This window comes from Nasonia vitripennis, chromosome 5, assembly GCF_009193385.2.
Source record: "Nasonia vitripennis strain AsymCx chromosome 5, Nvit_psr_1.1, whole genome shotgun sequence".
Lineage (NCBI taxonomy): Eukaryota > Metazoa > Arthropoda > Insecta > Hymenoptera > Pteromalidae > Nasonia > Nasonia vitripennis.
In genome coordinates, this window is record NC_045761.1 from 2,007,819 (window position 1) to 2,024,520 (window position 16,702).

A 16,702-nucleotide genomic window follows, 5' to 3' on the forward strand; every position below is an offset into this window, starting at 1 on the left:
CTTCCGGGTTTATTCAGACTCCGGCGTATGATACTACCGCTCGCGCTAGAACTTTATCCGTTAAAGTTCGGAATATAAGTTGAAATGACTCAGATCTTCCGGATTACCTTTTCTCGCGGCCGTTTTCGTTTTTGTTTACAAAGAGCATATCCATATGTATATGGAATAGGAGAGCAACCCAAGCGGCTGCGGAGAGATATCGTGCATTCATACCTCCGACGCCGTTGGATAACGCGTCGATTTGCATACATACATCTCGCCCGCGTCATAGTAAACCTAGTAAACCCGTAAGATTTAGAGTACGTATCTTTCGAGTCCTTATATAACGCACACTAATGCGCATAGATGTAAATTTTGCCGGACCCTGTGGCCACTTTCGCGCTTCCGAATAAATAATTCGCTCCCTCGCGCCCATAGTCCCGGCCGCTCTTATCGGTTCGCGAGAGCGACGAAAAACGGCTCTGCGCGCGTTGCGCGAAGGAATCGATAAGAGCGGCCGCAAAAAATCGAGTGAGAGAGAGAGAGAGAGAGAGATAGAGACGCGCGGAAGAAAGGTCGATGTGTATACGTGAGTGGAGAGCCCGTAAAGAAAGTAATACACTCGAAAATGCGGGCGTGTGTTGCTCGGCGCGGTGTGTATTAATAAAATATGTACAGTCGCGCGCGCGCACATGCGAATGACCGAAAATTCGAGGCCGCGCGCGGCGCTTCGGCTGATTCATTAAAATTCCAAGCAGGCGTGTAACCCTCCTGAGAGTGTCTATATATATATATATATACGGGATAAGGGCCAGCCGGTGTGGTCGGGATCTCGTATAGGTAAATCAGAATTTGTGGATGCGTATACCTGTGCGGCCGACAGGCTTAGCCCGGAGCCAAAGTGGTCTCCAGGTGTTTTCAGCTTTTTTTAAGAAAAGCTGCGTTCGAGCTCTGTTAGCTTATTATTTGCGGATAGGTTCTTATGTATTCAAAGAATCACTCATTTATCGCCGATACAACAAACTTTTCGAAGCCCGAGTCATGTTGGCTCAGCCGAATTAATAACATATAATTCCAAAGCCGATACGTACAATCAAAAGTATATACATACATCGCATATTGATATACCAGGGCGTGTTGCGCGGCCATAACAATTAGCGATTGGCCATCGGCTGCAAATAAAGAAATTAATTGAAATCCAACGCGACAATGCCGCGACGGAATCGCAAAAAGTATATATACATATACGCGCGCGCGAGCACTTGGCTCTCGCGCGTAATTAAAAACAATACTGCGAGCGCGCTGCGACAAACAGTATACCGGAAATTCATCCGCACGCTGTACGCTCTCGCATGTATATAATAAATACAGGCGAAAACTCGGTTGCATCGCTGCAGAGCAGCGCGATCAATTTTAATTCATCGGAACACGAAGTTATTACACACGGCCGAACCGGCCGCCGCTGCACGTATAACTCCCACGACGCGAGGAGGGTCACGTCGATCATGTTCGGCAGGTTGTTTACAAGCGCGCTGCGCGCGATGTATACGACTGCCAGCTCGCGCTCGCTCACGTAAATGTGCATTCATTGCGACCTTTGGAAGTATACGATATATGGGCCGCTGTGCTGTACGCGATTCATAATTCATCGAATCTAATTAGCCGGTGGTTAATTGACTCTCTCGTGTGAATGTGTGTACCTAATACTATATGTATATATGTAATAGAGCTGAATTATAAGTTGCCGCTTGGCGTTGTTCAAGCTTCGAGCGCTGCGGAGCCACTTCGAGCTTGATACCGCGTCGGAATGATGTAATTGCGGTCTATACTGCCGGCAAACGCGCCTATAGGTCGGATATTAACGCCGCGGCCGATACGGGTCTGTTTAATGATTACGCGCGGCGGCGAGTTTGTCCGATTGCCGCTTTCTATGATGCTATTGCACTCGATCTGTGTACCGACGCTTCTGCAATACATTTTTGTAATATTACACGTGCTGTGTGATTGGGAAGAAGCGATCAAAAGACGGCGGCGGCGCTCGCTTAACGACGCGCAAATCAACTCGCGCATACGGCTGTATATAGAGTTCACGCTATATATGCGGAGCGTCAAGCGGCGCAATTACGCGATTGGCGGCTCGCGATAAGATTCGCCCGCGCGGATATGTATACATATATTACGCTTTATCTCGCTCGGCTCATCGCCGTTCCTACTGCGCTGCATGTGTGAAAATGACTGGTGCGCGGTTACGACTACAATTACCCGATGATCATTTCCGAGGCTCGGGTTTTGCGCCTTGTTTTCTACACTATGCTTTATCGCCTACTGCTGCCTTATATTTCTCTTCGCGCGGTTGCGTATATCGTAGATTCCTCGCTGTCGATTGTGTTTTTTTCTGGATTATGTCTAACACGATTACTTACATATTTTCAGATCTCGATATCTCAAGCCATATATGTAAATGTTAAATGCGAACGTGTCCCACTTCCCCGAGAGCCAATCCATCGGATGTATAATTTCGACCGACAATTTTCAGAGCCGCTGCACCCAGTTCTCATTTTATTAAAAGACGGCGAGGGAACATTTTTTGAGTAATATTACAGATTGGCGTTGTCCCGACGAAGAACCTTCCCTCATCCCGAGAAATCGCAGCAACAGCAGCAGCAGCAGCAGCGACGTCGCCAATGAATAAAAGAGCGACGAGCTGCGCGGGAACCTCAGCTCGTTTTCGTATAACACGACAGAAAAGATGTCGTGCATAAAAGAAGCGTTTCACACTGATTACACCGCCCCCCTTACACACAACGCTCCATATCTCCAAGTACGGGTATATTTCATATCTCTCGTCGAGACAGCGGCGATATAGTAGCTAACGCGTTATATTGCGCCGATCGCGCACAGTAAAAGCACAGCGCGCGCGTCAAAGCGCCGGAATCGCAAACAGCTCCTCCCTGCGCTCACGGCTCATCGCATGAAAAGTTGAGCAAACCCTGCCGACAGCTAACGTATTCCTGCGCGAGAGAGAGAGAGAGAGAGAGAGAGAGAGAGAGAGAGAGAGTAGTCCGGCAAACAGGGCCACTCCCCGAAGAAGCTTCCTCCAGGTCTGTATACAGAGATAGAGAGAGAGAGAGAGAGAGAGAGAGAGTTCGGTCCGTCGCCAATCGACGCCAGTAGTCGAGTGTCGCGCATAAAGATGCATGAGCCGATGCAGCTCGAACACGAGACACGCTCGCCTTTGTATCGGCCGACGCCTTAGCCCATAGGTATACGCGTATACCTGTGTATAGAAGCGCGGGTGAGAGAGAGAGAGAGAGAGCCACCCCCGATATATACACGTATAGCACAGCTCGGGCCCGCAGCCGAGCAAACAGCATGTAAATTCAGAGCGCGCGAGGCGCAGGTAATTAGATGCGTTGTTGCGGCAGCTTTGAGCCGGATATACGTGCAACTTTGGCTCTTTCGCGCGCGCAGCACTCGCAAGAGAGAGTTTCGGCTTCGAATTTTAGCCGCCCCCGCGTGGCTCGTCCGCGTGTGTGTGCGGAGGCGCCAACGGAGAGATGTATGTATACTTTGCAGGTTAAATTTTGAATGCGTTCCGCAGCAAGAGAGAGTATAGGATGCGCTCGAGCGATATACTGCATGTTGACTTATGCGAGAGCGCGTTCGTGTGTGCTCAGAGAGAGAGAGAGAGAGAGCGCTACACTCTCCCCTGTGTGCCGTGCTGATGCGCACGCGGCGGGAGAAAGCAATATAAGACTCGTGTGCGGCGCTCACGGGCCGGACTGGATTAGTTACTGGAAGATTAAGTGCATTCGAGCCCTTTGGTCTCGCCGATCGAGGAAGCGATTACGCTCTCGGAAAGGAGAACGAATAGAAAAGGGTAGATAAAACGTGTGTGTACGCAGCTCGCGCAATGGAAAGTAACAATGATGCACAGGCGTGGATGTAAGTGTATAGTTGTCGCCAAGGCGATTCTTCGGACTCGTTGCCCGTATATGTACAAAGCTACAACCGGCCGTTATCGTTTTCTCCGAACGATACGCGGAAAAGCGCAGCCCATTCGCCTAATGCAAAATCGTTTGGCTCGTATACGTACGAACGCGCGTTGTCCGATCGATCGCCATCGGCGCTAATGCGGTCGCTCTTTTTCTCTAGTCTCGAGCGACGATGAATATATATCTGCAGTTTTTGAATTTTTTCAACAGCCTCGTCGATTGTGATTCGACTTGTTATTATTCCAATCATTGGGATGCGAACGATATGCGAGCTTTTTTTATGTTCGAACGAGCGGCTTTGATTGGATCGCGCTCGTTGACTCGTTCGATTGCACCTATATATACGCGTATACAACGCAAACTCGCTGAATTTCGCATAGGGCTTGCGACTCGCTCGAGTTACCGAATTTCGAAGTTTAATTTAGCGTGCGAATAGGTGAATTTTTTACTCGCACGAAACTCGATAATGTAACGCGAGAAAGCGACGATCTGTTCGGAAAATTCAATCTCTTCCAGTCTTCTAAAAGCTGCATGTGCGCGCGAGCGTATTTCAGGGATCATTTTTTATTAACGCGCGATGAAAGTTTGATAATTGATAATTTCAATTCGTTATGAGATCTCGCGCTCGTCTCACCCGATGTAAGTAAAATTACACTGAAAAAATGTCTATTAAAATCTCCATCCACTCGCGGATTGATTCGCGCGACGAGAAAAGAAAAGAGAGAAAAAGCAGAGCCCTCATCTTAAGCCGCTACTCACTTTGCATTTTCGAATGGAATGTAAAAAAAAGAACGCTCGGCCCTTTATTCCCCGCATACCGCACGTATACAGCAACAGGCCTCTCTCGCTCATACGCGACCTCCCTCTAGTTTTAATCTTCTCGCGGCTGACTGACATGACGGGCAACATTGTCGCATTGAAAAATTGCGCCCGACGTCCTACATGCAAAAAGGCGCGCGTACGGGCTCTGTATGTGTAAAAAATAAAAAAGAAGAGGAGGACGAGGGAGAGCATAAACAGCTCGCGGGTCGGAGCCGTACGGGGCTGAAATGGAAAGCGGGGGTTAACAGACGCGGCGGAGGAGTAAGAGAAAGGGCGAGTGGCCGCGGAGCGCTGGAGTGAGTAATGAAACGGTCATGTGTAGCGCTGCAATCCAGCGGGAGATCAAAAAGAGGTGTACCTGCACTTACGGCCGAATCTCGTCGCCGCGCGGACGACCCTTAATGATACCTGTGCGCGTGTGTCTACTTTACAAGTACGCGCTACTGCGCGAACAAAAGGCCGAGTCGGCGCCGAACAAAGAGACGGAAATAAAAGAAACCAAGAGATATTATACGCGTATACTCAGCATATTGAACAGGGCCGTTGTTGTTGTTTTTTTATTCGCCAACGCCGCCGCCGCCGGCTGTTTTGGCGAGCTTTGTGCGAGAGCGCGGGCGACGGGAAAATGTTTGTACGTAAGAACGCGCGCGAGCGCGGATTCGATATGTATACCCTTCGTATTGTCGATTTCTCGTCATATGGGGCCGGATAACGTCATATTATGGATTTGGATCGAATAATTTTAGAGGCTAATGAAGTTTCAAGTTTTGAGAAAGATGAGCCGGTCTTGACGTACTTGGACGCATCTACTTGCCGTTTATTTTCACGACGAGTAAAGAGTATCATTTTCTCGTAGTATCGCATTGATTAAGCGCTCAAGAATACCTCGTATTGATCGAAAGCCGAGAACATAATTAGCAAACCTTGCTTTGTATTGTGTTTCAGGAAAATCAAAGGTACAACGAGGCTAATCATCTGCAATACTACAGTAGAATAGACCGGGCTCAAACAGAAAGGCCATCTTCGGTGTAATTAATTAAACGGCTTGTTAATTAAGTGTGAATCGTAAATGTTGAAAATAATAGTCTAACTGGGTAAGCAGGTTGAATGGGAAAACGATAGACTTTCCAGATAAATCATAATAGAACGTCGATTATAATGAAAGTACTTTATTATCTTTGAGGTGAAACAAAAGTAAATTAATAATATAGAAAAAAAAAACGAACGGGGATATCATTATAAATCTTAAACTATGAGGCTAAAAACAAAGAAAATGCCATTTATAAAGAGTTTAAAATCTTTATAAGATCTGTTAAACAAAAATTTACACGAGTAAGAATACTTAGAGCACGTTAAATTAAAAAGAAGGCTGGCTGCAAATGGAAAATATCGTAGTGCGCTTTATTATAATCATGTATCGGAGACGATAATGTATCGGTACTTACAAACACGACTTATCTTATACCTTAATTTTTATTCGCAGCCATGTTTTACGACATTTTATTCACAATAGCTAAGTGCAATGATTGCAGTTGAGTAGTCCATTTATCCAAGGCATTATAACGCGCAGCACACACTGATTTCCTATCGAGCTCCAGCACTTGATTCACCTTGAAATAATAATTACATATGGTCATTTTTGGACAAACTAAACTATTTAAAGCAAGTATCCAAAGTATCTAAAAACGTGTTATACCTGATCGATACGCCCTCGAATCGTATTATCCAAAATACAAGATGCTAACAGACTTTCAACCTCTGATGCATCGATATTCAGTTCTTTGCTTATAAAGGGTATGTGAATTCTTGTGTACGGCTTGATCAGCTTTATAAGAACCTAAGTATCGAATCAAATCGTTAATAATACATATTCCACTTGATACATGGTATGCATACAAGTCAATGCTTACTTGTGTTCTGATGTTTCGTAATAAGTCTTCAATATGTTCTCTAATAAATGGATCGTCCATAATATTGTTCCTGTTTTGTTTCAAGATCAACTCGAACTGATTTATATCATTGTTTTGGTAACTGACTACTAAATTCGTCATCGCCAAAATCTCGGGATCGTTTTTGTAAGGCTTTGCTTCTTGTGAATCAAAAGGATTAATTCCCGACTTCATTAGCCTGCAAAATTGAATCACGTATTTCAAAAACGATTCGGTTAAATTATTACATTCAAAACTTTTAACACATACATATTTGCAAGAACTAAATATTTTAGGCACGTAGTTCGACGGGGCGAGCCAGACTCGTCATAGTTTTTAAAAGCTTCAAAAAAGTCTGTATGTGCTCTTTCGAATTCTCCTTCTCTTAAATGCATTTTTCCTCCACATTCTGTTGAAGTAATGAATGTAGTGTTTTATTTTAATATTCGGATTACACAAATAATAACGCAAATCATAAAAATAGTTTACCTCTTATTACTCCCATAATAAGTGGATGTGGGATTGCACTTTTGATATGAAGACTTTGCTCATACAGGGTTTTAAGTTTCTTGTTATTTTTCTGTGCCGTATACATTTGAATTTCTAATGCATATATTTCTAATAATTGAGTGCCTTTCTTCAAGTCATCCTCGCCATCATCAGTCTTTAAAACATTCATTTGATAAATGACATAGTACATCAAGGATAAATTTAAAATAGGGAAAATTTTGGTCAACTCACCTGACAACTTTGGTGAAGTTGTTTTAAAATCTTAGCTAGTTTATTGAAATCAGACCTATCAAAATATAACTTTCCTAATTTGGTATTGGTTTTGAACCATAATCTATCATTCTTGGCATCTTTTAAAGCATCCAGCGTAGTTTCATAAAAATCTTGTAATAGTTCCATCTGAAGAGACACAGCAAAGTAGTGTACGCATATGTATTATTGAGCTTACACAGATCAACCAAATATAAACTTACGTTTTTCGATGTGCTAATGTAATCTAGAATAGAGTTGATCGACTTTTCCGAGTGGTTTCTCGTCACTGCACTTTTGATATATGTGAGTAACTGTTTGTACCTGGTCATCATTTCCTTATAGTTACCCTAAAACAAGAAAAAAAGTTTTAAACATTTACATTTGAGCTTTGACACATGGTATTTATTTTACGCCAAGCTTTACTCACAAGTTTGAAGTTGATTTTAATCATCTGTTTGAGAGCTTTGAAGCCCCATTCTCCCTTATCACCTCCTTCCAAATCCAAAACCTTTTGAAAACTCTGCAGAGCTGCCTTGGGATCGTCTTCCTTGAGAGCTTTGCTGTTGTAATATTGGTTTTCCAAATCCACATCCGGTTCCGAATTCGAGTCTTCCGAATACTCCTAAAATAGCCATCAATCCGCGATTCGTAAAATCCATCGCTAACAGCGAGCAAATGGCACAAAATCCGCACACACACAGATCCCATGCAAAAATCGGCGAACCTAACCTATACGCCGACAGCGGCCCAAACTCAACGAAACGCTAAGTAAGAAAATTCGACTCACCAGTCCGTAGTCCTCCTCTTCCTCGCACATAAAGTCATCCTCTCCGTCGGACATTTCGGCAAACTCCGGCAACACTTATCAGTCAGCAATGAAAGATCCGCAAATCCGAGCTGCGATCTACCTTGCGCACCGTGACAATTGTGTTTTCCTTTTATTGCGGCCGACCAAATATATCCTAGTCTTATCCTTTTTTCCACACCTGTGCTATATCTCTGCCTCTGCCCTCGCGGATGGACGAGGGCAAAAAAGGTAAGGAGTGTTCACCAGGCGCGTCGCTAGACAATGTTTGTAACAGCGCGATAACATTTGTGCCAAACTATGCGCGAATAAAATCTCGTCGGGCCTCGTCCACAGCACTCCAGCCGAGCGCGGCTACGGCGGCCATCTTTCTCCTCTTCAGCGCGCCGCGCGCATCCTCGCGGATTTTCGCGGAATTCCGCGCAATGATGGTAATGTACTAATGTAATATTTAAATTGCTCTATATACGTTTTTACGAATGCTGATGGGAAAATAAATAAACAATTTTTTAAAAATTACAACAATCGTATATATTTGTATAACCGGACTTCTTCAAATCGTTCGACAATCTTGAAGATTACAGCAAAATTATTTTCGTAACAAAAGCTTAAAACAATTTTCGTAAGTGCTTAAAGATGAAGGTATCGCCTCCAATTGATTCAACAAAGCAATCGCGTGAGGTACATTTCTTTGTTCAACTAGATTTTTAATCAACAATTTAACGTTCTCTTCGATTTCGGGTAAAGTACGATTCAGGAAAACTTCTTCTATGATGCGATAGTAGAGTTCGTGGCTTACGCTAAACGACGAAGTAAGATTATTGAAAAAGATTTCTTCCAGTATTGCAGAGTTCAAATTTAACGTCTGAAATATACAAGATGTATGTTAAAAGTATTGTTCTTCCATGTATGGTTATACATTTACGTTTATATAAATAAATTGGTATACAATCCTAGAATTTTACTTACTTTATAATTATCTTTAATGCAATTAATTGCCTTTATTTGAAGCGATGATTCTTTAGAGCACAACTGCAAATAAATATATTGTTCTAGAGAGAAGGAATCCCTTTTGTCTTCAAGAAATTTAACAAATACCTAGAAATACAACAAAATTTTAATGAGTAAAGTGCACATTATTTAATAGTTACTAGAGAACAATTTTACTTACATCACGAGGTATCAATTCCTCACACAAGAAGTCTTTGATCTCATGAAAAACTGTATCATTACTATTACTACTAGTTGCGCATATATTTGCCATTTTGATGATCATGCTCAAAGCTAAGTTGGATTCTGAATCATCATCAAAACTTAAATTATTAATATCTGGACACTGTAGCAACATGTCTTTGAACTTTTTGCAGTCATCTATAGTCTGAATGTTTAAAACGTTTTCTTTACAAATTTCATAGCGTTGTTCTATTGACAACTCTGAAGAACTAGCAATTTCTTCAGTGTTCATGTTCGCAGAATCGGGTCTCTCAACATTATCATTTACAGACTCAGGAATGTCAGGCCACTCTTCTTCCCAATTATTCCATTCATCTTTCTCTTTAGCTGGAGGAACATAATCCAACGTTGATAGCCCTTCAGTTTCTGACTTATTGTTAGTATTACTAGGACGATCTTCTAATTCTACTAAATGTTCATTTAACGTTTCATCTTCCCAATTATTATCCCAACCACTTGTATCATCAGCTGAAGGAACGTATTCTAATGCCGACTTCTGTTTTATCTCTGATCCTGTATCATTAGAATTTTTTTCTAATCCTATTTCATCTTTACTTGTATCTCCCCAATCACCCCAATCATTCGTTTCTTCAGGTGAAAGAATATAATCTAAAGTCAAGTTCTCGTTCGTTGCTGTTTTCTTATCGCTAGAGTTTTCTTCGAATCCGTTTGCATTTTCAGTTGATTCGTTAACCCAATCGTTATTCCACCCATTCATTTCTTCGTTAGCAGGAACGTAATCTAGCATTGACTTTGTTTTTATTTCTTCTTTATTATCGTTAGATTTTTCTTCAAACTCTGTTGCATTTAAACTAGTATCATTACCCCAATTATCATCCCAGTTGTCAATTTCCTCTGAAGGAGGGACATAATCTAGAGGCGACTTTTTCTTTTCAGAATCTTCAATATCTTTAGATACAAAACGTTTTTCCTCAAGTTCCTTATTTTCAATACTTGATTCACATCTATCATCTATTTTTTCTTTCTTTTGTATCAATGAATTGATCTGTTTCTTTAATTTTACTTCATCTTCATTATTGCTAGAATTTGTTATACTCGACATATGACGAATCAATTCAACTGGAGCATATGAAAATACTTTGTCAGATTCAGGAAACATCTTTGAGTAAAGTTTAACTGCACAAAAATAGGCTAAAATTTGGGAATAAAGTTCGTTTTTTGGTAAATTTTCAAAAAATTCTGTAATGCTGGGTAAATAATCATCTGGTAAATTTAATAAGTAACTTAGGCCCATAGTACAATCTTCTATAATAGTATGTTCTGCACATTCTAGAAGCACTGAAAATTTTAAAAATGTTATGATGAAATTAATTAAAAAACTCATAAAATTAAAATAATTAAAAGTACATACAGTGATTAACATCGCTAACTTCTGCTCCGTAAGATGCAGTCTCACTTAACAATAGAATTCGCAATAGAGTTTGACTAAGTTTTAATTTGGCATTGTAATCATCTTGAGAATATTTTGAATATTTTGTATCTAAATCGCTTACACCACAATTTTCGTGTAATGTTTCATAAAAACAAGGAAATTTCTGTAAAGGTCCTTGCTTCTTTTTTTCGATGATTTCATTTTCCGTAACTTTGTGTGCAGTACCAGCAAAATTAAAATTTAATTTTGACGTCCAAAAGTTTTTGTTTCCAGCGCTTTTTATCAAATCAAAAGTAGATTGCTTTACTATTTGAGCAGAACTTTTAACTAATTCTGTAGAAGTTTGAACAATTTTAGGAACAAACTCTTTGTTTTCTGATAGAGGCTATAACCGAAAATATTTTATTTTAAATGAGAAAAATTAATGAATAGATAGTAAATAATGAAATATCTCACCGTACTAAATACATCAGTGAAATCACTGTCAGTGTTGTCTTCTCCTTCCGAATTTTCAACTTCTGAAGGCATCCACTTTTTCAAATCAGAATTTAAAATTTGCACTTTCAACAGATTAGCTCGTTTCATAGCGTTTTCTAATATATCACTTGATCCATTATTAATTGCAAACCATATACAGTTCCATCGAATTGGCAAATCATTATAATCATCACAGTATGCTAAATCCAATGCTATACTCCAAGCAGATTGGTAATGATTTTTCATCATTTGCTGTACAGTTGAAGAAGAAAAATTATAATCTTTCTTTTCAAACGCTTTCTTTGCTATTAAATTTAAAACTTTAGCTTCTCTGAGTTTATTGTTTTTTCGCTCTATCCTCAAATATTTCGATAAATTAATGAGTTTTTGTTTACTTTTATAAGCATCATTTCGACTATTTAAACAATCTTCAATAAGCTTTATTCTATCTTGGGTCATTCTGACTTGAAGAGGTAATATGTTTATGTGAAATTCATGTAGAATTTGTAGTGACTCTATCAAATCATATTCTTCTTTGACACGTTCATCATTGTCAGTTATTAATTGTAGACATTCTCTGTAAATAAAATAAAGCATTAATAATTATTTTTATCTTGAAATGTAAGATAAAGTGTATAAGAACATTTTGTAATACTTTGCAAGTTCCATATCTGGATCTGTAAGACTCTTCGAATTATTGAAATAGTTATTACTTTCTTCTAAAATAAAATCGATTGCTCTTTCATAAGAAACTTTTAAATGAGATCGTCCAGTTTTCTTCATTTCCATCAAATTAGTACATCCTTGAATAGCAGTTTTTGATCGAGATTTCAATCTTGCAACCATAGATATTTCAAAACAAGTTTCAATGTCCAAACACGAAAAAATTTGTTCTTGAAGATCAAGCATGTCATTCAAGAGCTGAGACCAATTTTTCTCATTAGGCATAGGATATCTGAACATAACATTATCATCATTAGCTATGTTATCTTTGATGTTGACAATTATTTTATACTCACATGTTTATTAGATTTTCACTCATTTGGACTAAAAGAGCTTTAGCCTCCAAAGAATTTTGTTTGCTCTGTCTTACTTCATTCAGAGGAATTTTAACTTCATACTTATTAAGCATTTGCAGACATTTTAATTCCTTTTCCAGTTCTTTGTATTTTTTGCTACTATCTTCCCGTCCACTTGAGTGTACTACCGCAGCATCAAAAATAGCTTTTGCTTTTGGATACATTTCTACATCTGTACATGCGTAAATGCAGTCTAAAGCTAAAGCACTCACATTTTCAATGGTATCAAGTATTTCGGGATCAAATGAAACTTTCAATGATTCAAAAAACTTTACTGGAAGCGCTAAATCGTCTTTACTTAAATGTACTAAATAATCATAAAGTAAATCTTTTTCCAGAGTTTCATTCTAGTTACAGTAGAAAATATTAATAATTGTTTAAATATGAGAGTATATTATTTACGGAATGATAGTATGCGTAGTACTTACAATATATCGTCTTCTGCGTCTAGAGTAGGGTAATAACATGCTTTTTACAATATTTACAAAATTTTTCTCATCTGACTTTGTCATCAGAAGTTTGATCTTTTCAAGATCGCTTAACTTCTCAACTTTAGTCAGAGACAAGTCTTCGAAGCCAACTTTATATACAAGGTCGTCTAGCGTTTCTAATTCGAATAACAACTTTTCTAGACCATCAATATTGTGGGACTTTCCAATATTTATTAAAGCCAATGCATTGTCCACCAAACGGCTATCGCGTTCAATTTCATACGCACGATCAATATACCATTTTTGTAACAAATCCTGAGTAAGTTCTTTGTTCCTAATAGAGGAAAAATAAAATTATACTATTAAACATATTTTTCAGGATATCTATATTTATTAATATTCAGCTGTTCACAATATTTTACCTGTAAGCTAACAGTGATGTCTTTTCTGTATAAATAAATTCTATATCGTCATCGTTGCTTTCTAAACTTATAATTTCAGAAAATATACTTCTTTCCACCCAATCTTTTTGTCGTAATTCTTGCTGAAACAGCAAAAATAAGCGACCCTCGATATCACACTCTGGTAATAGTTTCTGATATTTCTCTGGGCTCAAAGTTTCAGGGAAGAAACTAATCACTGTTAACCAATGAGGTATTAGTTTTGCTCCATAGTATGTAAACATTACTTCTACTCCTTGACAATTTCCACTTTTAGCAAATCTTAAAAACACAAGGATAGTTTAATATTTATTATAATAATTTGAACTTAAAAATTTAGATAGTTGACTTAAAAATTACATACTTGACAGCATTTTCAAGGGGTGACAATTGTCTAAATTCTTCATAAAATTTCTTGTCAAACTTAGATGGTGATTCTAACAAGATTTCATACGTTTGTAATTTATCCAAATGATCAAGAAGTTTTTTTCGATATTTTATTAATTCCTTTTGTGATTTATTTAAACTATTTTTAGTAGCGGCATCAATTTTTTGATTAATTTTTTGAACCTGAAAATTTTATAAAATGACCAATGTGTGTAATGATTTATACGTATATTTAACTATTCCTTATATACTTTTTTTAATTGTTGACTGTTTTCATCTGAATTAACGTCGTCATCCTCATTATCTTCAGCAGGAGTAAATTTTCCATTATCTTCGATGCCTAAAGCAACTAAAGTTTCCAAGTTAGCCCCCCGAAGTCCAAAGTTGAGCAATTCTCTTGTAGCTTCTAATGTTTCAGGTACTCTAGATACGCATTCATTTAGAACCCATGATCTTTTGCTAACTTTGCTCAAGTGCTCTTGTATAGCATTCACTGAAAACTCAGATTTTCTCCATTGTGTTTGATAGACTAAATCTGGATCTAAATTGTAAGTTTTAGCTAAATTTAATGCTTCTTCATATTCCTGAGGCAAAATTTTGAGTTTTAATTATTTAATTTGTACTGATTAAAAAAGAAATATCAAATATTTATTTTATACCTCTATCTCAATTTTTCTGGAATATAATTCTTCTGGTGTGGTACTTTTAAGGCCAATGAGCCTATACGTTCTGTGGAAGACTCTCGACTTTTTTCTTTTTGGTTGGAATTTTTCTATATCTGTTATGGAATATAGAGCACTTTGCATCAAGTTTGTGGTGTAATTTAGAAGAGTAGCTGGTTTGGATTCATCATCATCCCTTTCACTGTCTGATGAAAGCTCTAAAATAAATAGTTAAACATACATACAGAGAAACTGACTAACAATAACAAAAGAGTATGCTTCAAAAACACTACCTGAAACAGGACTTTCACCATTAGAATCTCTATTTCTCTTTGTGCTTGTAACAACAACCTCACAATCCAAACACAAAAAGCCTTTTGATTCACCTAATTCTGCTATTTGTGGATGACTATACAGAAATTCTGGACTTGTGCCTAACAAATTTTTTAAAGTATGAATTGAACAAACAGAAACAGAGCCTGAATATCTTGCAATAATAACAGCCTGTAGATAAGATTTTAATAATTAAACAACAGATTTTAATTACTGTCTTGGACAAACTTTGTCAAAATAAATCAGTACTTACATTATCTGACCACCAGCCTACATCCAAAGGTTGATACTCTGAAACGTTGTTCAATGACTTTTTAAATCTCATAGTTTTTATTGGATTGATTGCATTGTAATTTGGCTGCTCGAAAAGTTTCCACTGCTTTTGCAATTTTAATGTTGGTGCACTCCAAATTGAGATTGTACCATCAGTATGAAGACATGATATTAGTTTATCATTTGGAGAAATACTAGTTTTGAATATTAAAGATTGGGTCCGATTTTTTATAACTGGAATGAAATTCCATATGGAGAAACTAGATTTATAAATTTCAATATCTTGTGAAGAGACTGACAACTTGTAGTAAGGATGATCATTTAGAGTACGCCAACAGGTCAAGCCAATTTCTGAAGCTATGCACTAAAACATTTATAGTAGTTTTATTCGAGAACATCACTATACAATTTTTAAAATCATATATATGCATACGTACAGTTAAAGTTTGGGTAACACTATTACCAGCAACAAAGAATAAGTTGTGCTTTTCACTGTATGAAACGGAATTAACACCATCTCTGTAAAAGTTTCCAAATGAAAACTCATGATTTTCACTGAATTTGTTTGCAGAAATACAATAAGACTTGAGCAAGCCACTATATGTGACTCTAATGAACTCATAGTCCCAAGTTTCACTTTTCACTCTTGGTTTTTTAAATATCATAGAAGCAGTGGCATCACCTGCTTCTAAAATATGTGGATTTTGAGAAACCGATTTAGGACTTATATTAAAAATGTTGTTTCCAAATGAATTGTAAAATGATACATAGCCATTGCTGGATGATAGAGCTAAAATTGATCCATCTGGACTCCACGCAAGCTTACGCCATTGTGGAAAGGCATCTTTTGGAACTGTAAATACAACACAAATGTTTCAATAAATTTATAAATTTGTAATTCTGCAACAATGGTATTGAAAATTACCAGATGCTTTTCCAACAATCGATGAATATTCATCCTTTGACTTTCTGATCTCAATGATATTTTCTTGAAGAATAGCAAGAATACGTCCCCTATCTCCTATTGCAAACTTCCATGGTAATGTATAACTGACCTGTTGTGAGATACTCTCTGGCAAAGAATATCTGTTATTAAGGTATCGCAGTGCATTTTTTATAGTTCCTGGAGTTGGCAGAGCTACGGTGTCATTCTTGAATTTCTAAAAATTAAAATTTATGCAATTATTCCGTAAAAGCATAACAGGGTTAGACTTGAAAAATTATCAAGTTTACCGTCAATTCTGGCTCTTGCTTTCTCACAAAATACTCCAAAACTTCATACAGAATTGATTCATTTTCTAGATCATCATTTTTGTCACTCATTTTTTAACAATTGCCTATACTACATCCTCAAAGTATCAGAAAACATCAGCAGTATGTTATTGTTCTAATGTCAATATTTTGAGGTTAGAAAACTTACAGGTAAAGACATAACATACGTTATACACAGCATGTTCAAAATTACATCATCTATAAAAAAATACTAAAATATGAATTTAAAAGAAAATTATAGCATACAAAAAATTTGATGTGATGGAACTATATATAGATATGTTGTGGCCAGTTAGTGACGTTTGCAATTGTACACGCAGTTGCCGCGTAATAAGCGCGAACAGTGATGCCAGACTGCAGCCAGATAGGCTCAAAGACTTCTGCTATACGCTCCTCTGATTGGTCGAAAGGCTTATCCTGGGCCGGCTTTT

The 16,702-nt window shown here is 38.2% G+C and overlaps 2 protein-coding genes across 2 annotated transcripts; both read right to left on the reverse strand.

Moving 5' to 3' along the window:
- Positions 1 to 6,129: 6,129 nt before the first annotated feature.
- On the reverse strand, positions 6,130 to 8,663 carry LOC100120074 (COP9 signalosome complex subunit 2). Its single transcript, XM_003425240.5, has 9 exons — positions 8,274 to 8,663; positions 7,914 to 8,108; positions 7,708 to 7,833; positions 7,466 to 7,633; positions 7,214 to 7,388; positions 6,995 to 7,133; positions 6,707 to 6,923; positions 6,493 to 6,633; positions 6,130 to 6,406 (listed from the first exon to the last, which is right to left on the reverse strand). The coding sequence occupies exons 1-9, from the start codon at positions 8,325 to 8,327 to the stop codon at positions 6,287 to 6,289; spliced, it is 1,335 nt and encodes a 444-aa protein (XP_003425288.1). The 5' UTR covers positions 8,328 to 8,663; the 3' UTR covers positions 6,130 to 6,286.
- A 139-nt stretch (positions 8,664 to 8,802) lies between these two features.
- On the reverse strand, positions 8,803 to 16,643 carry LOC100122896 (neuroblastoma-amplified sequence). The gene is made up of 18 exons (XM_008203654.4): positions 16,518 to 16,643; positions 16,233 to 16,386; positions 15,925 to 16,159; positions 15,437 to 15,852; positions 14,980 to 15,363; positions 14,687 to 14,897; positions 14,391 to 14,611; positions 13,983 to 14,315; positions 13,709 to 13,914; positions 13,327 to 13,626; positions 12,902 to 13,238; positions 12,414 to 12,820; positions 12,050 to 12,349; positions 11,374 to 11,971; positions 10,897 to 11,302; positions 9,463 to 10,823; positions 9,261 to 9,389; positions 8,803 to 9,156 (listed from the first exon to the last, which is right to left on the reverse strand). The coding sequence occupies exons 2-18, from the start codon at positions 16,320 to 16,322 to the stop codon at positions 8,881 to 8,883; spliced, it is 6,210 nt and encodes a 2,069-aa protein (XP_008201876.1). The 5' UTR covers positions 16,323 to 16,386; positions 16,518 to 16,643; the 3' UTR covers positions 8,803 to 8,880.
- Between the last annotated feature and the right edge of the window lie 59 nt (positions 16,644 to 16,702).

Bases quoted from the DNA above. Each gene is read 5' to 3' on its own strand.
- LOC100120074 (XM_003425240.5), bottom strand. From the start codon at position 8,327: ATGTCCGACGGAGAGGATGACTTTATGTGCGAGGAAGAGGAGGACTAC. The intron at 8,109-8,273 runs GTGAGTCGAATT...TGGCTATTTTAG, and splicing joins AAGAGGAGGACTACGGACTG to GAGTATTCGGAAGACTCGAA. The intron at 7,134-7,213 runs GTAAACTATTTT...TTACTTCAACAG, and splicing joins TATTATGGGAGTAATAAGAG to AATGTGGAGGAAAAATGCAT.
- LOC100122896 (XM_008203654.4), bottom strand. From the start codon at position 16,322: ATGAGTGACAAAAATGATGATCTAGAAAATGAATCAATTCTGTATGAA. The intron at 14,898-14,979 runs GTAAGTACTGAT...TCTTATCTACAG, and splicing joins TAGGCTGGTGGTCAGATAAT to GCTGTTATTATTGCAAGATA. The intron at 11,972-12,049 runs GTATTACAAAAT...TTTTATTTACAG, and splicing joins CCAGATATGGAACTTGCAAA to AGAATGTCTACAATTAATAA.